Here is a 26,392-nt window from a genome sequence, read left to right as displayed (position 1 = left end):
CTAGCAGCTTTGGGAGACATTGTGAGACCTCTGCACATTGGTGCTTTGAGCTAAATGCTACTGTCAGTATGCTAACATGCTGACAAAGTCTATAACATTTTCATCATCAAAGTTTACTATACTAATCACAAAGGACAGCTGAATTAATTACGCAAAGTAACTTCCTGTGAAATCACAGATTTTTTCTTTTTACATTTTTGTTTGTGTAAGGATTAAACAAACAAGACAGAATGTCTCAATTAAATATGTTTAGATGTTTTGATAGGAGTTTATTTTTAGCCTAGCTAGCTGTTTTTTCCCTGCCTCCAGTCTTTATGCCAACCTAGCACTGACAGCCTCCTGGCTCCAGTTCCACATAGAGAAACAAGAGTGGCATCAATCCTCTCATCTAATGCTTGGCAAGAATGTAAATAAGCATATTTCCCAAAATGGTAAACTTTTTCTTAATGGTGCAATCTGTGATCCACATGTGCACAGCGTCACCCCACCACCAAAACTGAACAAAACAATAATGCAGAGAAAGAACTGGAACCTGCTACGACTCTCTGTTATAATTAATTAGCATTTCTTTTGATAGATGAACAAACACAAGACAACAAGTTAAATTAATAAAATTAAGCAGAAGTTTTCTAGTTTTGTTGTAGTGTTGCAATGAGTAAACTAACCTATAGTTTCAATTGTGACCAGTTGAAAAACACGAAATGCTAATTACTAGGAACAACTCTTTAAATATGTCTGTTAATATAGCCCAAATTGATATGATCCGAAAAATGAAAAGTAGGGTCTTAAAAGTGAGAGGTTGTAACCAAGTTAAAAACCAGGATTTTAAAACCTACTAGAATAGTAGCACAAGCGGGAAAAGTTGTAGGGCCATTCACTTGTAAAGTAAGTAATCTCATTTTTAGCAAGATTTACCTCAAGAATGCTAACAATGCTAACATTAACTAACATTAGCCACCATAAGCTGCTGGTATTTAATGTTTCACTTTTTAGAGGAAAATTGTGTTGTTCCTCCTTTTTTTAAAGTTACATAGTCTCAGTTTAAAGTTTGAGCCCAGCATCTGACCCAATTGTGTGTTATTTTCTGTAGATATTTCCTCTGGGAGTTTTATCTCACAGTAGGTGTCTGGAGATTATTTGGCCCACTGACTAAACCGATTTGTTATCTAGACACATATGCTCGCCACTTTACACTTCGACACAGAGATTAGGTGCGTTCATTCAGAGTAGTGGTGCATTCCAGAGATCTTTGGAGTTTTAGAGGATTAGGTATCGGCTACAATGTCTTTTGTTTCCTTTGAAGTATCTCCGATGTGTGTAGCATGGTGGCAGTGCCAGGCTGAGGGCCTTTTGAGCTGAGCTCTTGTGGGCTGAAAGTTGTCACCTTGCTTGTGATGTTTGGCACAAAATATGACAGCCCGTGGCGAAATATGTGAAAATGAATGTTCACCTGCTGCAGTCAAAGTTGATCGCAGAAATAGTGAAACCCGACAAAAGGATGCCAAACAAACGGCCTGTTTGCTACCCACAAGCCCTGCAAAGTCATAAACACTGCAATTTGCACAATTTGAGAAAATGAGGCAGTTCAATTTGAAATGGGTCTGTTGTTTGTGAAAGAACAAGGGGCAGTTCTTTAGGGTTGCCGGACCATGTGTGGTTTGGGTCGGGCAGGGCAACATCTGCTCAGCAGGCTTATGACCTCAGCGCCAGCCACACTCCTTTCTGCTGCAGTAATGGCAACTCACAGGCAGTTGGCTGTATGTTATCCGTACCCTTTTTTGGCTGGTATTTGCACATGACATAGGGCTTCTGGGTAGAACTTGCTCAAGATGAATGATTTGGTTTGGTACTTGGTCCAGACATTTGACTGATCCAGCTGCCCCCATGCCTTCTGTTGCCCTGTTGCATCTAGCATCTGTCTTAGATTTCAACATTTAGTGCCTCAATGGATTATTTCACTGTTATACAAGGTGGTAGTGATTAGCGGCAAATACTTCTCTGTGGTGCACATGAATGGTCCACTGTACTTCAGACCTCTCAATTGCATCAGTATGTGATTCAACGGAGCTTATCAAGGGTTACTAAAATTCCGAGGTAGTCAACAAAATAGTCTGCCCTGCAACTACAAATCAAATGACTACAGCCTGTTCTCACTTAACATTTGTACACAAAACTGAATAGCTTCACCTCATATAACTCTAACGTGTCAGCTTACCACTTGCCAGACAATTTTCTGCACATTCTTATTCCCCAGTGAGCATGCTCACTGCTATCCAAGAGTAATGTAACAGCTACTTCTACGCAACATTCTTTATTCAAAGCTGTATTTCATCCGGGTCTTGGTTGGTCAAGGTTTTCCCCATTGAAACTAAAGGGGTGAGGCAATAAAAGAAGCACTTTGTATCACAGAAAAATAACCAAATCTATTTTCAGATGAAAGGAAATCATACAATAAGAGGCTCCATCTGGTCTAGAACAATTTTATCAACCAACTCGGGACCAAAAGTAAAATAAGATATCAGTGGAACAATGTCAGTGTTAAATATAATAGGTATTTGTGGAGAGGAAGTTCAGTAAGGTTAATTATGGCTTGGATCTGCGTTAACAGTAGCTCCTTGTAATAACTGCATCTGTTATTAGAAATTCTAGTTATAATGATACATTTTGTTCTTTTCCATAGTCATCATGATAAAATATACTTTCCTAAAATGTTTTGTATGTTTTCGACAACCTCCATTGTATAACATTTCTATACTGGCACATTTATTAAAATCTTTTAATTTTCACAGTTCAACTGCTTTAATGGATTAGACACTGACCGACCGATTTCAGCTGAATTCATGTTGAGACATTTAAGCTGCTTCTAGTGTCCACATGTCAAGTGACACTTCAACTGATTCTTATTCTGGTAGCTCAACTACCTCATTTGACAACTCCTGTGCAATATTTCACATTGAAAGTATTTTGTTGTTTTTTTGACAGTACCTGCAATTTTCAGCTCATTTACATTTTCATAAGAACATTTAACCTTTTCTAGTTATCTTGCTCCCAAGACAAAGTTGCAGATTGTGGTTGAAGTCCAGCTTGATCAGTCCTCCCAAGTTGTTTTTGCCAAAGGACAAAAGATCCTGTTTACAATTTGACTCATGACCAAACAAAAGGCACCTTAACCACCTGAACCTCAGTGACTCGGGTTAGTCTAAAAATACTCACAAAGATTCCAGATGAGCTACTGTCAAGTGGTGTTTACTGTAGTGTCCACAGGTTCACATGGCTTGTCAGGACAGAGCACATGTGACACGATAGAGCAACAACAGTGCTTAACACGCCATTATTTTTTCTCACGCATGAGATATTGGTAATTCAAGTAGAATATTGTGTTGATTAAAGTGCCTATATGTCTGTGTTGCTCCTGTCTTTTTACACAACCAGTGATCCAGCACATATTAAAGAGGTGGTATTATACTAATTTTCAGGTTCATCATTTTATTTAGGGGTTGTACCAGGACAGGTTTACATTGTTTCATTTTTAAAAAACACCATATTTTTTGTCATACTGCACATTGCTGCAGCTCCTCTTTTCACCCTGTGTTGAAGGCTTTGTTTTAGCTATGGAGTGATACATCTTGTCTCTAAATGATCTTTGTTGGGAGTTGCACATGTGCAGTTTCCTGGTTAAGGACTACTAAATAATCAGAAGCAGAGAAGGGCGGGTCAGTGAGAAGCCGGTAAACGCGGTTTCAGTTCAGCTGTACATGTTCCCCTTACCAGCTTAGCAACATGGACTGGAGCAAGAGTTACAGAGTGGTGAGTTATTAATCAGTAACAAAAGTATCTTTCATCCATAAAGTTTTAACTGAGACTCTAGATCACAGTAACAACTTTATGTCCATTGAATGCCTGGAGGGTAGCTAGTGTTTGGAAGGGAGAGGAGATATGTGCTGCACTCAGTGTTTTTCCACCGGTGTTTTTGAGGGAGTGTTGGACTAGCTGCTTGGCAAGCGTTTTATGAGACGCATTTTGCTTTCATCCATGTGTCGTCACAGGGATGAAAGGGAAATGGCTGGACTACGAATGAGCTGTTTTCAGAGCAGTGTTTTCTGTGGGAGATGGGAACTCCCTTTGGGCTGGACTTTGGGCTTTTTCACTTTGCATTACACGCATAAAAAAGGTATATAACACAATAAAGGAGAGGGAAAAAGTCCAAGAGCATAATATGACCTCTTTATCCAAAGAAGGTTAAAGTCAAGGGCAACTGGACTTGGACTTGAGTTTCCTGGAAAGTGATGAAAGGACCGCATTGTAAGTGGGGGATAAGTGGGTAGGTATTGGTCTGTGTGTGGGGGTTTTCTGTAAACACCAATTTGCAGGCTCCTGTCCTCTTCAATGTGTACAGCACAGTCCAAGAAGGCCTAATGCCGCATTCAGACCAACCGCAAACTTTCGCCTCGCAACGCTTTCCTCGCGTGAGTATATTCGCTGCAAGTGTTCACACACAAGGCGAGAAGGCGATTTTAAGCCGATAATGTGAATAAACACAACTTGCCTTTACTACAACTGTATGAAACCCCAAGTAAACATTTTGCTGTGATTAAATAGGAATAAACGGATTAAACTGATGCCGAAATAACTACAACATGATGCAGATTTGTTAAACATATGAATTCATGCTTTGTCAGGTCTGTCAGCAGGACAACAGGACAACAACTTCTAAAATGTTTGTTTTCTGAATGGAGTTTGGATCGATCAGGGCTATGCTATGCTAACTTGGTCACAGTAAAGTACAATGATATCTGGAATAAAGTTACAGACACGTGTTTTCTGAACTCACCAGGTAGTTCAACCTCCTCGCTTTTTTTTCTCCCAGCAATGTTTGCATTGCCTTTGCGCTTCGCACCGCCCGACAGGAAATCGCGGCACTATGGGTCTTTGCATTGACTTTGCTTCGCTTTTGGTCTGAAAGCACCATTACACGTAACCTATTGGCCTCAGGTGAGGATGCCAGCGATGGTCGTTCAGTCTTGGCCTCGGGTAGTCCTAACAACCATAACGACTGTCGTTACAACAGCCAGGAACACTAAACAACCAGCGGTATCGACGATCCTGGCAAACAACCCCACTGAAGTTAAATAGCCTGGTTTCCCTACCAGTCAGTCAGAACTGAAGAAGTCCTTTGGATGAGGGACAAAATGTCTTCTAGTAACTTTCAGCCAAGTCCAGTTGCCATTGATTTGAACCTTCTTTGGATAACTATGACCTGGATGACTGAGAATCTTCACAGATATGAAGGTCCATGGAAGCTTTTCCATTAGTTGTTGTTCTTCTGTGTTAGAGAGAAAGAGATGTGTTTTACATTTGCTTGGGTTACTGTAAATAAACCAATGAAGAACCAGTGAGTGGTGGTAATGACTATGGCTCGCAGTAACTCCAAGTCCAGAATTTCAAACAACAGAAGCCCTCAGTAAGGAGAAATATTCAGCTTTAGACATTGTTAAACCTAATCGCAACCATACAGTCTTCTGTAATTCTGTTCATCCTGAATTGGCTGAAAGCAATTTTTGAGATGAGGAGAATCAGCTCTGAAGGCAGTTGTCCTGTTTTCCTTTCCCAGGGCAAGAGCTGTTCCAAGACAAGTGTCTGAATGTGTTACCGTGATGGTAACCATGGTGCTGTGAAAAGCCTCCTGTCCTGGCTTCTGGGGCTGTGCCCCACACTAGCCACTTCATACATTACTGCCCAATGACAGTGGTTGTTAGCACTCCTCTTACCCTGAACCAGCCAATCAGAAAAGATGTGGAATGCTCGGTCCTTGCCAAAATGTTGCCCACTCTCTGATTTTATCTGGTCGCAGCAAAAGTCAACATAGGACCCTGTGTTTGGGACGGGATTTGTTTAGGAGATGCAGTGATGGAGGGTGTGTGTGTGTACATGTGCAAGTGAGAGTATCTTTTCGTGTGCATTTGGGTTTGTTATGCAGTCTTTTTAGCAAGGCATGTTCTGCTGAGCACACAGATGTTTCTTTCAGAGGTGGTTATCAGTAGAGAAGAGCTGAGAAAAGGAAGGGAGCCAAGTGCATGTCCTTGAGGCACATTGAGTGTGAGTGGCGCCTCGTTGTCCCCTAAATAAGATTACGGCATTTACTCGCCCCCTGCTCTTCCTCTAAGAGTGCAACACAATAAATAAAAGATGTGGGTGTTTTTTTTCTCTGTTTCTTGGCAAAAAAAAACAGTTTCGTTATGTTGGCACATTCTTTTCAAAACCAACTCACTCCCCCATACAGAGTTTACATGGGCCACAGCACTGGATGAAAGGGAAATTTATCTCTGAGAGAATATTGCTGATAATATGTCCTTTTTATGTAGATGAAAGCCCATGTAAAGCTTGGTAAATCAGGCTTAAAGTCTGAAATGATGATCACTGTGTGAGAATGGGTAGATAGCAAATGACTGAAAGTGCTATGCAAATTGGCAGGATCTGGGTTGAGTAGAGGGTCAGCTGGAGGATTTGCTTCCATCCCCATCCATGTGACGTTTGTGAAGGCTGATCTATATGAGATGTGCTACACTGCCTACAAAGCGGGGCAGCTTACTGCAGGTTTGTGTAGTGAGGCTATCACAGCATCAGTTTATGATAAGCTTACTGACATTCAAACAGATGCTCTTTATTGTGCCAGCTGCACATTTTTTGTGCAAATCACAAAATGTTCATAAACCAAAATAGTTAAAGATAAAGTTTCCTGAAGTTTTCAGTGTAGTTTGATATTGCTGCTAGTTCCTCTTAGACTGTGGTAACTCTGGTTTTTAATCATTATACCTGCATTAAGTAATATTTTTGACCATGTAAATCCATTATTTACTCTATTTTTAGGTCTCTCTGTTTGTCTGTTTGCTGGTTGGTGCAAAGCAGTTAGCACATGGTGGATTTTTCAGAGCTTTTTCACCGCTGTCTGCTGTTAATGAGATTGAACCAAAACAGTAAAGTCACTGGGCATGAAACCAAAACAATCAACTGAAAGATCCTAAAATGCTCAGTGGAACTGAGGGGAACTGTTATGTTGAGTGATAATTCTCTGTGGTTTTGTCACTACGAGTAACAGCGCTCACACTACACAGTCATTTTGACTCATTACTAATATAAAATTTTTCAGAGTACCTTTAAAGCTTTTAGGCTTTGACTTATTTATTTACCTAGCCTGTCCACGGTTGTAATCCATCGACCCTCCAGTCACAAGCCTATTTCTTTGATTAGTTGACTGCCATATGCTATTAGTTATGCTGCACATGTGTGCAGGGCTTCTCTCCAAAATGTATCCTTTTGTGGAGGAATGTGCTCCCTGAGTGTATGTGGGAAATATTTAAACAGCATAAATTATTCTGTTCACCCAATATAAACAAAACATTGTAAGATCACTTTGCTAATATCACGTGTATATCATGAAAACTTTGCATGCAATTACAAAAAATTCCTCCTCAGGCTCCAGACAAAAGCAGTGTGGAAACACACTGTGATTGTGTTTTTCTGTGTTCTCGGTGGCAGCATGCTGTGGTCACGTTAATAGCAGAGCTGATAAACAAAGCTGTTCTCCTGGCCTCATTTTCATTTGATTATGTTTTTCCTTTGAGTAACATTTCATCGTCAAATACAGCATTCCTTTTGTGCACTGTAAAGAGGGAATGAATGATTGAATTTGGTACATTGCCGACTCAGGTTTACAGTACTCACAGACAAATGAAATGCAGCCATGGTCTCTTTGTGGTGTTGTGTTTGTAGTCAACCACGTCATGTCAAATTTAATTTTTGTTTTTCCACAGAGAGTCAGCAGGCTGCTTGTTTAGGGCCCATTAAATCTACTACATTAGTGTCTCTCCTTATACTTAAAAGTGATGTGAAGACTAACAAACAGCAGCGTTTCATGTCTAAGGGTCAACTGGCTGCTGTTTAGCATCCCTCCTGGGCTTTTCTGTACCTGGAGTTTACGATGATGCAGCCTTAAGGTTGGACCCTGTCAGGGAACCCTGACAGTATCACAGTATGTTGATTCAACAGTGAAATCATTCTCTGCAAGCCCCTCCACCTCCCCTCTGAGGAGCACGGTCAGAATGATGTGGCAGAATGCTCAATTTTGTTCCAGTGCAGTTTCCTTTGCGCAACAGCCGCAGTCAAGAACAGCAATGCTTCTTAAGCATTTAGGAAACTATAATTATATTACTAGCCAAAACTGTATGTGCTATACAGACATGTTTACTGCACATGTAGTCTTCTTGCAGTTTGGCCACTGATTGTCCTTCATGACACAATCATTCATAAGCCCCTTTGTTGTAATATAATACACGTCTTAAAACTTGTATTACTATGTTGTATTATACCTCAACTTTATCATCCATCAATGCCACAAAAGAAGTCATGTGTTTCTAATACAGCCTTCATTTACTGGTGATGTTCACCCTTCACAGCCTTCATTTACTGGTGATGTTCACCCTTCACAGCCTTCCTTTTATCACAGTGGTTTTGAGCTAAATGCTAACAGCAGTTTGCTAACACGCTTCCAATGGCAATGTTAACATGCTCATGTAATGTTAAGTGTAATGTTTACCTTGTTCACCGTCTTAGTTTGCATGTTTGCATGCTGACAATTGGTAATTAGCACTAAACACAAAGTACAGCTGAGGCTGATGGAAGTGTCATATCTGTTTTGCAGTATTTGTTCACTAAGCAAAGCATTTTGCAAATGAAATATATGGTATATAACAAGAAATTCCTCATGCACAGCAACAACAGTCCGGTGCTGGTAGGTTGCAGGATTTAGCAATGAAATGAAAAATAAGCCATGGCATACTGAAATGGCGAAATGCATTTTTCACAATAAATTATAAAAAAAGTAATTTCAGTGTGCGGTGGCTTGTTTTTGATATTTTTTTAATAAATGGTATGTTTGATGTACTTCTGACAGATATGTGCTGTGTTGCACCTGTAACCACACCCAGTGACAGTGATGTCACACACGCACCCTGTAGAAGTACACTTTTTAGTTACTGATAAGTTGCTCGTTAAGCTATATTTTGAGTTACAGTAACTGTTTTTTGACAGTAATACTTTGTCAAATTAAATTTCCGATATTCAATTGGAAACCTTTTGTGAAAACACCATCACTGTGACAGAAGAAAGTTAATTTCAGGAATGCTAAATTTGGTCAGGACATTAACATTAATAGACTTCTCGACAGCTGTGACAATCATTACCAGGAAAATTCAATTGTCCCTCTCTGGTCCATGTCCATATAAAAAGTCTGTTCCCAGAAGTCGACTGTCGCCCCTCCTTTTGAGTATCTGTGGGAGTTTGAATGAGTGTTTAGGTAGCCGGGCTACAGCCTTTCACAAGGCTCTCACTGTCCTGGAGGCCACAGACTGGGGATAACTCAATTTGCCTCCTCTCACCAACTCTTTCTGTTTCTGACTCTTGTCTTTTTCTCTCTGCTGTGCAAATGCAGAAATGTAAAATTAAGTAAACCTGAAAGAATCTATTGTCTGTACTGTCTTGGTGATCAGAGGTACTCTTTCCCCTTCCTTATAGGAAAGATGCTGAAGTGCTAGAGCCTGCATCTGTAGCTCCATCATATGACTTCCACGAGTCATGAAAAGAAGAGAATGTTTTCACTTTCACTTTTAAAAATGAATATGTTTCTGACAGAAAGACCTTTTGTTCATCCAAGTACTGAGTCAGGGAGTTCTATTACTATAGAGAAACTTGACCTTATACAGTGTATGCTGAATCCTTTTTTTTGTGCTCCCCAGGCGGAGTTCTCGGAGATCAACTGGCCTCCTATGTCAACTCGGGATGTATGGTGGACATGCAGGTCAACAAAGGTGGCACCAAAGTGGTCAGGTAAGATGCTTGAGGGGGTAAGAGAGCTCGAGTCCTTTGACGCATTTGCCCACGCTATCTGTAATCTGCCTCAGTGAGCCTGCACAAAGACTCTAGTTCTTTTCTGCCAGAGGCATTGAGCATTACTGTGTAGGCTATATATGACAGTGCTTGCACTCACTCAAATCAAGGCTATAATGTGATTATGCCATGGGAGAACTAAAACAAGACTTCTTACCCTATTTCAATCTTAGTGGTAAATTTGTGTGACAATGTTGAAAAAAGAAGGATTAAAAATGTTTAATCTTGTCACTGTTTTCATGTGCCTTTGAGCACCATTTTATCTCTACTTCTCACAGTGTCACCATAATGCTATTTCATATAGCAAAATGCACATGTAACAGCAAGTTTTAGCTAAACAGATCGGCGCTCTGAAAATACTGATAATTCCCAGTAGGCGGTTGGTTGCAGTTCTAGCGCTTATGGTAACCTGGAAGCTAGTTTTGAAGCTATAAGCTAGTCTGCGCACATGTAACTACTGCTACTGTTGATATTAGATTACTTTTTATCATATAACCCATCATTACTATTATTGTGGACAGCTACTCGTACTTTATATATCACATTAGCGCCTAGCTTGTGAAAATAATGGTACATTTTGCAGCTGAAGAACAAGATATTTCCTTTAGGAGTTGGTGGAGACCCACACCACTGACCCAAGTGACCCAAAAAAATCTGTCAATTCGGGTTTAACAAAAAGTAGGAGTATTAAATACCAGAGCAATATTCAAAATAGATATAACTAATATAATTAGATAGTCCTGGTGTTGTGCATGTTGGCTCACTGTCACACTGTCATGACTCACTGAGACACTTGACTAGAATAGAACCATCGTTAATGTTAGTAGTAACACCTGTTTTTTTTTTTGTTTGTTTAATAATTGTTTTATCAATATGATCTCCAGTTATCATTTAAGTACATTTTGGATCTGAAATATGAATCCCTCTATATCGTCAACCCTCTTTATAACATTTAATTATTTATCATTTGGTAAAAAATGATCAGTGTCATTCCATGAAAGTCATTAGTGCCTAATACTACTACTTATTCACCTACACCTGCAGTACAACCATTTTTTCAGATGTCTTTTTTCTTGTCTGGTTGTTATGTTTTCACCCAGCTAGCTCTCTTTGTGACCCCCAACAATTGCCGTTGCTGGAAGAGTGATCATACACACCGTATCTTCAAACTCTTGTGACAAAAGTCTTTTACTTCTTGTTCTCCAGGCTTCTGAACTTCTACATCCTGATTGGTCTATTGGATCAGCATCAGTGTATGCCAGCCAGTGTCAGCCCACTAGTCCCCGTGGTAGCCTTCTTGGGGAATAATCAGCTAATCTGTGTTTTGGCCTCGACTCCACGCGATTTTCTAAAATAAAATTTCTTATCGGTGTTGAAAGTATTTGTGCCGGAAATGGCCTCACCAGACAGTGCAGTGTGAAATCAAGCAAGTATAATCACTGAGCAGGTGCAGTGACACAGCTGATGTTACAATGCAGCCTGTGGGTTGACTATTTCTTGGTGATATCGCCGTAATGATAGAGAAGGCAAATTGGCAGCAGATGGCCTGACTTGTTCACAAATGCAGACATTCACTTCCAGTTTGTTGTGGTTTAGCTTGTCATTTATGACTCTGAACTTGACTACAAATAGGATAATTGTAATTGACAGTCAAAGTCACAAATTCATACGCCCACAAGAGGATATTGTTTATTGAGTAAGAAACTGGATAAAAGATCAGCCAAAGACCCCAGAGTGTAAATAGATTCAAATCTGTCCTTGTCCAAGATCATAGCCAATGAAAACTCATTATTTCTTTGATAGTGATGTTTTTTATTCTCAGCCAGAAGCATGTTGTAATGCGTCCCCTGATAGACACAGGACAGACATAACACTAGTTTCCCAAGCACAAACTAAATGCACAAGGTCTGATTACATTTCTCCGCATACGGGCACGTTTACACTGTAGTGTATATTTAAAGCAGGTTGCTGCTATTCCACGTGTCTTCTGGCTGTTGTGTTTGCGGCGCTCTGACCTCTGACCTCTGTCCACAGGCATGCTCTCTGAACACATCTCCTCTCATGGCTCAATGCAGCAGTACACTTTCTCACACTTCTGTGGTTTCAGGGTTGCTTGCTAAGTCAGCTTTTTCCCGCTTGTGTCATCGCTGTGCAGAACAAAAATATGAATCTACGGTTGTACAGTTAAAGATACCCAGTGTGTGTGTGTGTATGTGTGTGTGTGTGTGTGTGTGTGTAATTGACAGTCAAAGTTATATGTGTGTGTGTATAGTGTGTGTGTGAATCATGTTCTTGTTTATCTTGTTTAGGTCTCGTAAACTGTTGGCTCCATCTGTCTTTACACCTGGCATAAACATGCACACTGCATCTAGTGATTAGTGATTAGCTCTGTAATATGCTGGCGTAAATGTAAAGATCCAGTCATCCAAACGAGCTTTGAATGTGATCATGTAAACATTTGGCCTCCTTTAGCATCAAAGTGTTTAAAGAAGTGCATCTGTCACCGAAATGCCAGATCTACATAAACAAGGCTTAACTTTAAACCTGGACTGAATTTAATGACACCAGGGTGCCAGATGTATCTATGATGCATACGCACAGAAAAAAAACAATGCATATTTCCCCCTCTCAAAAATCTGGTATTTAGAAAGGCAGAATGTGCGTACTCATGTTCTCCTCGAGGGAGCTCAGTCTAATATCGTAAAATTTAATTGAAAAAACATGGTGAGAGACTGAATGAATGAGTTTGCGTGATTTGTTGTGAATCTACAGCCATAAATCATGGTAGTCAGATGTGTTATTTATTATGGTTTTGAATGTTGGTGTGGGCTTATTTGTATTGTATTCATTATATCCTTTATTGGACAGCACTTAGTAGAGTCTGTTTTAATACAAGTGTAATAAACTAAATCATTAATTACATTCTTAATCTTTGATGAAAATAATAAGAGATATTCCTGCCAATGACTGGTTCATGGGATTAATAGTCATACCACCCAGAAAAATGATTAATGGTGTCTGACTCCATTTACAGCTAACTGCAGGACTGGAATCACGCACCCAGTTTCACAAGGATTGAAGCATGTGAATGCACAGCTCTAAAAATGGATAAAAAGTATGCGAGTACCTTTGTCTGGCTTTGTGCATCCAGAGGTTTGATTGTGACCCTGTGCAAAGTTCAGGCCCGAAATCTAGAAACAAAATGTCAGTGTCAAGGCGTAGGAACCATCATACCACCATACTTTTGCTTTCCTTAACTAAATAAAAAGATGCAACAAAGCCTGACTGCTGGTTCCTGCTTCCTGGGCATAAGAAGTGCAGCCTCCATGCAATGTTGCCACCACTGTGTGCAACGTGGCACGTATTGCACAGCCTACAGGACAGCAGAGTGACACACCACAAGTTACAGTAGTTATTGCGTGTTCTTCCCATCAGCACTGCTGTAGTCAGCCCTTTGGCTCCTCTGCTCTCTGCTGCCAAAACCTCCAGCTAGCTGCTCCGCTCCAAGTGACAACACTGGTCTGGCTGAAAGACGGATCACCAAAGTATGATAAACCACAGAGCAACATTTCTTTCCTCCACCATCCTTACACAGCTCCAGGTGTAGTTAATAAAACCTGTTGATTAATAAGTGGTGATTAATGTCGTGGAGTGGGTATGTTAACGGTTGAGGATTGAGGAGTTTATTGAGCTTGTTTTACTGTTGCACTCACTATAAGTGGTTTTGGGTCGCAGTGTCAGCTAGATGGCTTTAATGTGGATGTAAAAGTAAATGTGAGGTGGAGGTTTGGAGTTCAGCACAACAAACTTTAGAACTCAATAAAAACATTTATTGCTCTCAGAGGGCCTAATTAACACTAGCTGCTCACATTATTGTACACTGATACCTACGCTAATGCTTAATGCAAGGAGCTCCATTTAAATGAAGTGAGCTTGTTTTTTTTCTTAAGACACAGCACTTTGTTAAATCTAAAAAAAATCAAATCACAAAATTCTTTTATTATAATTCTAAAGGTGTCTGATATAATAGTATATAATTACAACTGAAGTATCAGTGAAACCGGTGAGGTTTTCTGTGTAACTGACAACAGCTCTGGGCTAACAATAGCATCATGACCAATAAATAACAACAACAACAAATCTTCATTCAAAGTAGCTTTAATTTAGCTTTTAGTCCAGTCAAACCATGCCACTAACTTCACAGAAATGAAGGGTGAACACCTAGAATTTGAATTATTCACAAATGCATCATAATCAGTAAATACCATAAGAAACAATTTGATGTGCACATGTTGCTAGGACAACACACAATGACGGGTGATTCCCAAGCACGCTAGCTCATTTTGCTCATAAGGAGAAGGACTGTTGATATGTAGCTTGACAGCATTATACACCAGTTGGTTTACACGTAGTCTGATAAACAGACTAAATTGCAATTTTGTTTCACTTAAATCATTGAGCCTGGTGCTGTGTGGATGTGAGTTGACTTCTTGTTGGAAGAAGGGCGTTATTTAGTAGCCAGTTGGAGGCGAGTGACATCTCTGTCCTGCTGATGTAATTTTCAGTTGACAAGGACGTTGCGGTAGCTGTTGATAAAGTTTTCACATCAACTGGGGGAATGTTCAGATTTAGAAGTTGTTATTTCTGTAAGTCGACTTACAAAAACATGTATCTCATAATTTCTCATAATCATTAATCATTTTTCAAGGGTGCAGCTAGCTAGCTATGTAGGAAGACAATGCCCACATTCTTAATCCTGTCCACTAAGCTCTGATTGGTATGATTGGTTTCTCTGACAGCTGTCAGTGGGCAGAACACTAGACTTGTTTGAATTGCTGAGCATATCGAGGATGTGCATGGTAATTTTGAGGTAGGGGTAAACCGGGGCGAAAGCAACAAGGCGATTTTCTCAGAGCCCTGACTGCATTTGCAGTCCAAGCTGTGACAGCACCTTCAGCACGCAACCCTTGATGGAGCTGCCAAATATTGCATGATTTCGTCATCGTTTCTTGCGGCTGTCTTCGGAAAACTGTTTTCGAACACGGCAAGTAAATTTCTGGATCGGGACTGTTTTTCGATTTACAAGTTGTGTCTCTCGTTTCATGTGTCACAATAATGATTAATCTACAGGTTATTTAGTGCTTTAACACACCCTGAAGTTTGCCCTGTCGGAGTTTTTCAGTGTAAAAGTAATTTGTGTTGATATGTCAGTACATCGTTCCTGTCGGGACGAAAGTAACACGTGTACTTTTTGTCCCGCTACAGTGACGACAAGTGTTTCTTTTGTCCTGCTGCTAATGTGGTGACTTTCTCTGTGTTGCAGCATGTATTGAAACATGTTTATGTTATATTATACCAACAGATTATGCCAAGAGTGAGGGTGACAGAGGTGATTCAGCCAGATGTTTTCATGCACATATTGGAATTAAGTATAAAATCAGCTGGATAGAAACATGACTATTTTTGCATTATTTTGAGAATTTATATTTATGTTATGAATATTCATTTTCATATTGTTCATATTGTTGAAGAAATGTTTTATAAAATGGATTGAATTGCCAATAAAAAACATTTTGAACAAGTACACAGTTGGGTTACTTTTGAAACATTTGAAGAAACTATAAATAAAATGAAAATGTAATTTATACATTTTTTGCAAATATAAAGGACAAAATACTTTTGCAGTTACATATTCACAAGGTGGGCGGAACGGTGGTGCGGTAGTTAGCACTGTCGCCTCACAGCAAGAAGGTCGTACTTTCGACCCTCTCGTGTGTTAACAATGTGCCGCTTATGTTTAAAGTGAAATTATACAGAAGTCGTTCTACATTTGTACAAAATACCACACCCCAAAGACCACACCTGTGAGTTAGTGACCACAGCAAAAATATATCACTGTCAACATAATCTTCTAAAATCGGGTTTTTCTGAAAAATGGTACTTTCGCCCCTGCTCTCCCCTATGTACTCAGGCTAGCTTACACTTTCGCCTAACTTAGAGGTGCCCTGTGGATTTTTGTTGTAAATGAAAATAAAGTTTTGCTTGCTACAAGTGTTATTCTTCACTGTCTCTGCTATGTTTCTTAGCATTTTACCGCCACCAGCTGTTGGTGGAAGGAGGTAAATCGCACCACCCCGCATCTGGGTAGGCTCAAAGACATAGATATAATGTTGAAAAACAGTATTCCTTTAACAGAGCTGACTTCAACTCAAGTGTCCATAGATTTATAAAGTCAATTTAACTTGTGTTTATTATGAAATTATCACCAAGAGCCATATTTAACAGACGTAGATTCCATTCCCAGTAGTGTAAAAGTTTTTATGTGCAATTCCAGCTCTCAAAAGTCCACAGTGCAATTCAGTAATTTTCTGTAAATATATAAAAATATTTTAGATGAGCTGACTGCATTTGAGAAAGTTCTCTAAATTTGTTTTAGTAATATACTGAATTCCATGTGTGTATGTGGCTCCCGACCTCGGCATGGCAGGACAGCCTTGTCACATTCCTCATCATTCTCTGCCCAATAGATGGAGGGAGGGAGGTAGCCAGAAGACATTAGCGGATCCTTGTCTGATTTCTTCTTGTTTTTCTCTCCTTCTATTTAATTTTCTGTCCTGAAAGCTACCGGTCTCAGCCAGACAGGGCCACCCCTCTTTCCTTTCCAATTCCCTACAGAACACATAAGAAGACTCTCCTCCTTTGGTTACCTCAGGTGACGATTAACTGCTTAGGCGACAAAGAGACGATTCACACACACACGCACACACACACACACACACACACACACACACACACACACACACACAGCCTTAACCACCCCTTCCCTTGACCCTGTGAAAGCCTGTTTTAATCAGTGAAGGCAATGTCTGCTTGGAGCAGCTTCAACACCTAATACCTTAGACAGGTTCATCTTGTTACCGAGCAAATAAATCCCGCTCACAGACACGCTGAGTTTAGACATGGCTTTAAGACGCCTGAGGGTGGTTTCCTTTAGGAGTGCTGTGACTGTAACAAAAGCATACAGTGGCCGTGAGGCCCACTCCACCATGCTTTTGTAAAATAGCCATGAATACAAATGGCCCCGCTAATTCACTCAAACGGTTAAGAACACTCATTTCCCTTTCTGCCAGAGGTCATTTGGTGCTCTATCGCTCTTGCAGCTCCTTTCCTCATTACATCTGCCTCCCGTGGGACTGTTCTGTAAATCCTCAACACAATCACTGTTAAGCAACTAAACATTCTGTCATTTGTTATGCTAGTAGATGTGCCGATGTTACACCCTCTCCTGTTTGGATTTTAGAGGTGTAATTCAAATTAATCTACAAGTCTTTGTTATTTTAGTTGTTGGCATGCGTCCTTTATTTTCTATGTGACCTTCGCCGTGTTCAGTGTGATGTGGGGATGAGCCCTGGAGTGCGATCGTAGCTGGAGGCGATCCAGGGCTTTGGCAGCTCTGACTGGGCCACCGCCCAGGATCTGAGCCACTGCCAGGTCGCGCTGGTGCCACCGGGATTGGAGCCACAGCCGCAACCGCAGGGAGTCCTAGATCCAGGCTAGTTGACCACAACATGATGCTAGGCTAGGGAGTCACTATACACACAGAAAGGAGAGTTCGTCAGGGTTCTTTGGACAAAATGCATGCAGTCCAAGATCAAAACCTAAAGATCGGATTTGTTTAAGAAATATACTTAAGTTTCATGTAGTAAAACCTTAATAACCTAATGTACAACATCAACATTAATTGTGATTAGATGCTGACTGTTATAACTGTAACAAACTTTTTACATTTAAAACAGTTTTCAGCATTATTCTCTTTTTCTGTTAAAGATTGCTTTTCCAAAATTCACGCTGTTGACCTTTGAGAAAACTTCTGTCAAACATTTCAAGTTGTTTCCTATTGTCAGCCAAGTAGATCTCAATCCACCAGTTAAAACAAACTGAAATGTTGACTTTTGGACCGAGGGGTTTTGGAAAACCCCTCTCCAGTTGTTTCTAAATGATGATGATTATCATTTAACAAAAGCATACATAGTTTTCATAAGCAGAGCGGCAGAGTAAGTATTAATGTATACCCCAAAGCTGATATCTTTGTTTAATGTTTGACAGGACTAAACATTTTGTCACATAAAAACAGGAATGCTCTGCTACAGTGCTGCCAAAAAGCATGACAAGACAGTCCCTCTTATGTAAATGGTTAATTTAATTTAGGGCTAACCCCGAATAGTCAAAGATTGGCGGAGCCTGATTCAACTGTCGAAACAAGGATCATGCCGTTTTGGCGATATGGGGGTGCTCAACGTCTGATTTTACATAGAACTACCAGTTTTCTCCCAATAAGTTAATATACAGCCTATTACAATATACATTTCAACGTTTAATGCTGTAAATAAACATGTAAAAAGAATAAAATTTCAATCAATGTTTTTAAAGTGCGTGAATAAAAAAATTGTAACCCTAACCGTGGATCGTCAGTACGCATGTGTAGGGATAGCGTGTGTGTGTGTGTGTGTAGTGGCAGAAGAGGAACACTCGGTGAAGAGACCGAGCCCAAGCTTCACCGGTGTTGTGTTGAGTTTTCCGCACTTCGTGGGACTTTCTGATCATTTAATGAACCACAAAAACAATATGAAATCGTTTTTAATTAGCAGGCTACTTCAAATAGACCCGCGAGGAACCGCAACGTGCATGCAGTTGTCGGCAGCAGGGCATGCACACAACACTCAGGACTGGTGAACGACAGGAGAGAGAGAGGGAGAGAGTGAAAAAGAGTCTTCAAAAAGCCTCAGTTTAGCTGGTAATGTACAGTGTAAGTTGCACTGACTAATGAATAGAGACTGCAGCTCTGCAGCTTCTCAAGATTAAAGCAGAGCTACCGTGTTTTAAATCCCCCCCTCCTAAAAAGCTTTTTCAGGGAAACCTCTTGCTATTCTGCTTGGAGGTGTGCACAAATTATTTCATCATGCTTTCCAAGAAATACATGCACATACATACACACGTTTTTACACTAGTATTTGTCTACGTATTAAACAAAAGAGATACGTGTTACTTGTGATCTTTGGAGGGGTTGCTAGGCATATTTTTTTTACTTTTGAGAGAGCTAGCATAGCTGTTTTACCCTGCTTCCATTCTTTATGCTAAGCTAGCTATTCACCCCCCCAGCTACAGCTTCTTATTTATCTTCCAGAAAAATAGCAAATTTTTTGTTACACCATAAAATGACTTTTAGCTGGAGCTTACATGACAAATTTGTGGCACTATAGAGGTTTTTGTTTTGCTATAGTGTATGTCCTGGTAACAGGAAAGCACAGACTTTTCTCTCTAAGGTGCATTTCCCTCCGATGACGGAGAGCCAGTTCAGCACAATGCACCATTGTGTACAAGTGCTGCGCTGATCCTCGGCATGTACTGTTTGACATTTGTGGCGAGTTCTACCCCGATTATCCTTATCATTGAGAGACAGACTGATGGGACGAAGATAAGGCCCTTACCAGCCTTTGAGCCAGGCACAGGGCCGATATGAAGACAAATGTTCCCAGCAATTCAGACATCCCTGTGGAGCCCATTAGAAGGTCAGAGATTCTGTATGATAAATGGATCTGGAGAACAAAATGGCGGCATATTGTCTTGGGTTTGAATAGTTTTCTGCTTTAGGAATGCTGATGAAAACATTCTGTTGGCACTGTTGTACTGTATATCATACAGATATAAAGGGTGGTGAACTTCTTTCTCTTCATCACTGGCTTTAACAAATTTAAACTTTTTAGGCCATTAGGGGCAGTGGAAACAAGCTGTAAACAACATGGAAATGTCATCAGATTATAAAGTGAGTTAGTGATATGGGTTAGGATTAAATTAGCATTAATTTTAAGTTGTGTTTCTGGTCACCTGATTAATCTAATTCCAATAGTTACTCTCGCCTTAGCTCTGTTTTGAGTCCCCTGAGAGACCTATCTGGCTCTAGCAGCTAAATGCTCTACTGTGTTCACTTGTTTGTCACTAACTTCTACCATTTGGTGCTGGGCAGGTAGCATAGAGTGAGTTTATCAGAGCTTTTTCACGCAAATAATTCAAGTTGCGGGCCGGAATGATGAGCTGAAAGATGCTAAAACGCCCTGTAGAGCTGAAGGAAGCTGCAGAGTCTCGAGATTGTTTTCACTTTCACCTACACATAAATATAAAATCTGTCAGTAATTTTATGAATAAAGTTTCACTAGTTTAAAAATATTTCACCTAAAAGTAAGTTACAATATCGACATCAAAGAAGGTAGATTCACTATTATTAAGATACCTGAGACAAACTGTTAAGTTTTTATTAATTTAAATGATGTTACCTTTTTCACTTGACTTTAAGAATGACTTTTTAAAAATGGATATTTTTTCCACCACATCTGTACCTATCCTGCTCAACTTGCTATTTACGTGGGCTCATGATTCCACGTGGATCCATTGCCTCCCCATGTTCTAATCTATGATCCTGCGATCGGCAGTATCAGTGCCTGTTATCAACCTTTATTGTACCACTGATAACCCATTCAAAGGGTGCATTAGCATATTGCCCGTGAAGTGATGACTGTAAGGCCCGAGCGATTCGGATCATAAAGCATAAATGTGTGGCTTTAGTGTAATTCACGACCTGCAGGGAGCCCTGCTTCTGCAGAAGAAGTCCGAGTGAAGAGACAGAAAAACAAAGTTAATGGGTGACAAACCTCAGTAATGCTCTGCTGCTATAGGGCACTGGGTCCATTAAACGTAGCCCGGCGAAAGCCATCCCGTTGAGCTGATTGTCTCCTGCATCTGGCCTTTTTGTGGTAATGAAGTAGCACAAAGGTGTCGTCTACCTGGTTTATTGCATGCATGCGTTTAGCATCGCATAGAGTAAACAGTTTTGTGAACAGATCATAATAGATAAAAACAAGGGATAAGAGGTTGTCCTTGCTCTACATCTGCATTGTGAATATATCAGATGGACATGGAAAATGTCACTGGTATCCTGTCCTGAGAGGACTGCATTTAAATTTTGGTTTAATCCCATAACAAATTAATTAATCCATACAATTTTGCATTTATCGTGAGTGGAGCTCTTCTTGAAGGCAGACCATGTTTAACAGGGACCCCAAAAGAGAAAGCCCAGTGATATTAACTATTTTGCAACTGTGTGACTGCCTGCATAGAACTTGCTTCTGTAGTGAGCTGTCGATTCATTGATTGACTGAAATGAAAGAAATTGGCAACTACGCATTTTGGTGACAAATGGCAGCAAAGAGAGGCGGGATGACATGCAGCAAAAGTGCCCTTCTTGCTTCCATAGCCGCATTCAACCCCTCCGATCTGGATTAGAAGATTTTCAGATTGGATGATAGCAGTGCATTTTAAATCAATGTCTTGGCTCATGCAGAGTTAAACATCTCGTGCACACCCTTAAGCAAAATGTGGTTCTCTTTTAACTTTGAGTGTTTGCTAGAAACAGCACGTTAAACAAATCGTTGCATTTATCAGGAACTGTTGAGTCTGGTTTGGTTCTGGAGCCTCAATAAACAGCTTGATCCAGTATAAATAGCACAGCCTTTGGTCTGCTGCCACTGCGGGTGAGTGCAGCAGCAGCGAGGAACAGCTGCAGTCGCTCTGTCGCCGAGACAAGATCACTCCTCAGTCGTCCTGCCAGTCCTGTCCCCGCTGTCTAACATAAGCAACACTTGCCTGTTTGAGGGCCTGGTTGTAATTTCACCCCACAATCTGCAGCCCTTTACCTCCTGTGTGTGTATACCTGTGCATATGTGCACGCATATATTTACTGTGCATGTGTGATGTGCAAGTGTTTTCCTGCAAGTTAATAGAAGTCATTTAGCAAGAAAAACAAATACAGACATTTTTACTTTAACTTGCCTTAAAGCTGCACATATGAATATTTTATTTTTCACATTGGATCAAATGATTTTGTGCAGTGTGAAAGAGGTCACTTGTAGTGACGAACCATAATCAGCCTTCAGCTCGCCTCAGCTCTTCGCAGCATTGAAGCGTTTCTCAGCTCATTGTTTTGTTTTACAGACTGCAGCTTTATTGTTTAGGTCCCTTCTTACTGCTCTCATCAAACTCATTTCTGGCTGCAGCAGGCAGCTGATTTCAGTGATGAGCCCACTGTACCCAACTACTCAGCACCAGTACTCTATGATGTAAGTGCTTGATAATGAGTTTGCAGTTGACAAACAACCCAGCTCCAATTCCAAAGCATGCTGCAAAGTATCTCTTTTACACACACACACACACACACACGCACACTGCATTGTGCAGCCACTCTGCACAAAATATAGCCTACGTGCAAGCCACGTCTCTCTCTCTCTCTCTCTGTCTTTGTCTGTCGCTCTCTCTCTCTCTCTCCATCTCACCCACACCTACAGACACACAAGTTTTAAAATACGTTTCTCAGAGTGGAAATTGAATTCTCGCATATTGCTGGCGCCAGATGTTAAGGTCTGTTTGAAAGCAGCCAGTACACCAGTCATCTGATCCAATGTGCGTGGTACTTTGAGAGGAAGTATTGTAGAGTCCACACACCTCGATTGGCTGTGATTATTTTTGCAAGCTGACAAGAACACATGAATTGATTGAGACGAACTGACAAAGACAGGAGAACACACACAGACTGTAAATCATAAGACGCTTTCATACCTCCTTATTTTCCGGGAGTATTGCACCACTATCCCGGCTCGCTGCGCTGTATGAAAGGGACAGAGCTTGAGGGGGAGTCCGATTTGATCCGGCACTTAGGCGGGAACGTTGGTATTAATGAACCGGAACGATATATGTGTGAAAAGCCACAGCCGGCATGCCGGTGTTGTATTACACGTAACAGTCTTTTTCTACGATGCTGGTTCCAGAAAGCCGGATCACTATGTGAAAGCATGCATGTTGCAAACGTTTAGTATGAGTGAGCGAATGTGGCATACTGGCGGATATTCTTTGCAGGTATATTGTTTGATCTCTGTATGAAAGCAGCATACAGAGAGGGACACATTAGAACAGGTGCAAACAATCAACCAAGGAAAACACAAAGACAGGATGTAAAAGTACAGATGAGACACAAGACACACCTTGGAAGAATAGTTTGAAAATAAAACAGGAACTAGACAACTAAAAAAAAAAAAAACTAAAAAAAACACCTGCTTTATGTCAAGAAATGTATCACTTTCTGGATTCAGTGCAACAAGTACACTAGTCAACTGTGAGTGCTCGTTGAATCCACCTCTCCAAGTACTGAATCAATAGTGCTTTAGTACTGTCTCTGAAGGTGTGTTTTGTCATCCCCTTTGTCCTGTAGTTCCCACAACTCATCCAGATTCTCAAAACTCATATATGTTTGCAATGCGGCTCTGTTTGGGGATCGGGGGTCTCCATCAGAGTATGTATGTGACTGAATGTGATTTGTACTGTAAGGCGCTTTGAGTGGTCAGAAGACTAGAAAGGCACTATAAGTACAGTGTATTTACTATTTACCATCTCGCGCACGGCCTCACAGCCTCTATTCATATCTCTGCACCATAGGCCAGCGGAAAGAGAGTCAGTCTCAGTCAAATGAGATGTTATGGAGATATTAGATGTGAGGTACTTGTCTATGACAGGAATCTGAAACGTTCACAGTTGCACAATACATGAATCAAAACTGAATACAACAAGAGGTTAAACATGACTGCAGTCAAAGTGAATTTCCTGTGTTAATGTGAAATGTGGAGTGCTTTAAATGAGGCCTCCAGGTGCCTGATGGGTTGCTTGGCAATGCTCCCAGAACAGTTCGTAGAGGAAGGATTAGGCTGTGTTAATTGGATAGGTGGTCCAAAAAGATTAGGTGCACCGAGGAACATTTCTTCACCCCTTCAGCCTGACACAGTCGCTGAATAATGGAGCCCTTGACTGTAAACACAAGGCCCAGATACAGTGTGTTAATGTGCTGACAGAGCTGTCGGCCCCGCAGGACCCAATGTGGTCAAGGTGTCTGACCCGAGCACAGTCAGGTTAGAGGTGTTAAACTAAACGGTACATTTTTGAAAACTTTCATTTAAAAGCTTGAAAATGCTGTTTTTATAGCATGTAAATTCCCTCCTCGAGTCCCGAGACCCCATCCTCAGGACAGGTGACAGCTGACAAGATGACTGACAGATGTTGTGATGACAAGTCGGCCAATTGAGTAAGGTGGAGGGAGGGACTACGGCTTTAATATTCAAAATGTCAGCTGTAGAAGATGTTAGGACTAAAAGACTAAAAGCCTGTGAAATGAACTGATAACCTTGAATTTTCTTAAATCTAAAGTTGAAGTTACCATATGTAAATATTCCTCAGCTTTGTTCCTCCTACCTCACCACATTCTGAAAAAAGCAATGTGGATGAAAAGGGTCTTTGAGTTAAATACTAACATCAGCATGATAACATCCCCACAAAGACAACACTACATGTTGTTGTTTAGCATGTATAATGTTTCCCATGTTCACCATTTTGGTTTAAAATGTTAGCATGCTAATGTTTGCTAATTAGATGATGGGAATGCCATTGCTGGTATTTAGTGTTACATTTGGACCTGAAGATGGCACTAGATAAAAAGTCAGGGGATCAAACTACGATTTCCATTCAGAGATCCACTCTGATAGCGAACTAAATAAATGAGTGTTAATGAATACCTCCCTACAGAGAACCTTTTATTTTACCGTAGAAGACCGTAAAAGTCAGTTTACACTCTCCTTTGGTAACCCAAACCCGTCACACTCCACTATCTGATGGCTTTCTGTCTGTCCTGCTGCAGGTCCTTCAAACCAGACTTTGTCCTGATTCGCCAGCACGCCTACAGTATGATCCCCGGTGAGGACTTCAGGAACCTTGTGATTGGCCTGCATTTCGGCGGCGTTCCGAGCATCAACTCTCTCTTCTCCATCTACAACTTCTGCAGCAAACCCTGGGTGGTAAGCAATTTTTTTACTACAGCCTTTGCTGTACTTTAATCCACACAAAGGTGTCGTAAGTCCCTCCCTCGGCAGCTGCTCTGACTGATTTATTTGGGCTATTAAAGGGAGCTGTAACACCTGTGTCTGGAGTTGACGGAGCAAGTTGCCTTCATCACCACCATCACACGTTATTACTCAGTCTGTACTGTGATAAAGCTAGATACAAGACTGCAGTGAAAATGGTGTGAATGAGTATGGTCTCATAATAGTGGTCATGTCACCTGCAGTACATAGAGTAAGTTTAAAGGAACAGGTATTTGAGACAACACACAAACTTCCATTACTACATAAAAATGCACTTCTTCATGTTATCTACAAGTTATGTATTTAACATGTTTTCTTTCTATTTTACAAAGCTATACCATACATTTTCAGATAACCACATTGTTCTATCTATTATGATGCTCAGTGAAAATCAAAGAGACCTCTTGCTTGAGATAGGTATTCCATCACTGTCTATAATTAATGAATGGTAATTTATTCTTTGCAAATTAGTCTCTTATGTTATGTCCCTCTTTGGAAGCCAAATAAATGTAATTGTGGCTAAATGTTATTAAAAACCCACAATAATTTTATAAATCTTGAAGCACTCTTGTTCCATTCTCAACGCAACACAGTGTGCACACAGCACTCAGATTAGGATCCAATGCTAAAAAGCAAGACGGGCTTCGTCATATTTTAGATTTGACAGATGAGTTTTCTCACCAAGCATCACCAAGCATTTCTTTTTTTTCTCCCAATGGTGTGTCCATTTTGTACTTCACATGTATTTATGCACTCTGAGAAAATCATGCAAACCCTGCCAGCCTCAATGAACTCTTGCTTATTGTTCCCAAATTATCCGATTCATTGCCTCAGTGCCCCCCAGTTGGGGAACCACTGCACTAAATGCATTACGACACAATGATAATATCACTTTGATAACTATGAAGGCAGGCATGCTGTTTGTTGTTATTCTGCATGTTAGCTACTGTATCTAAAGCAACTTTCATGTCTCAGGTAAGAGGAAGTAGGCCCACCAGAAAATTGCCACACCTCAACATTCAATAGCTCTGAAAGGATCCCAAAATATATTGTTCCATCTAGGGCAACAGGTGTTAAGACCTAAACAGCCAGAGTTTGTTCTTACTGTGCTGGGTCACATTTATAAGCATTTGAGGGGGCCAGAAAAAAAACACATAATTAATTCAGACAAAACACCTTTGCCATCCAAACCCTGGATGTTGAGGTCTAGATGATTCATCATGCAACATGTCCGCTGGTTAGGAATGCTGTGAACACAAATATAACCTTTGAAAGCTTCTATCAAGCTGCTTCTGTCCTCCGCTGCTTAAATAATGATGTCCAACTGTCTTGTTTTTCTCTGCTTGCAGTTTTCTCAGATGGTTAAGCTGTACCACTCCCACGGTCCAGATAAATTCCCCCTGAATGAACAAACCTTCTATCCCAACCACACGCAGATG

The 26,392-nt window shown here is 40.6% G+C and overlaps 1 protein-coding gene across 1 annotated transcript in view; it reads left to right on the top strand.

Moving 5' to 3' along the window:
• The window catches only part of LOC119918271 (synapsin-3-like), a 110,421-nt gene that overhangs the window by 23,631 nt on the left and 60,398 nt on the right, over positions 1–26,392 (top strand). The window contains 4 exon segments of the mRNA XM_038738917.1: positions 9,792–9,810; positions 9,813–9,882; positions 24,731–24,887; positions 26,303–26,392. Coding sequence (XP_038594845.1) covers positions 9,792–9,810; positions 9,813–9,882; positions 24,731–24,887; positions 26,303–26,392 — 336 coding nt within the window.

The sequence above is a fragment of the Micropterus salmoides genome, unplaced genomic scaffold, assembly GCF_014851395.1.
Source record: "Micropterus salmoides isolate LMB-PRFRI ecotype aquatic unplaced genomic scaffold, ASM1485139v1 Ms_hic_scaffold_23, whole genome shotgun sequence".
NCBI lineage: Eukaryota > Metazoa > Chordata > Actinopteri > Centrarchiformes > Centrarchidae > Micropterus > Micropterus salmoides.
Note: the sequence above shows the minus strand (reverse complement) of the source record. Positions and strands in the feature narration are given on the sequence as shown.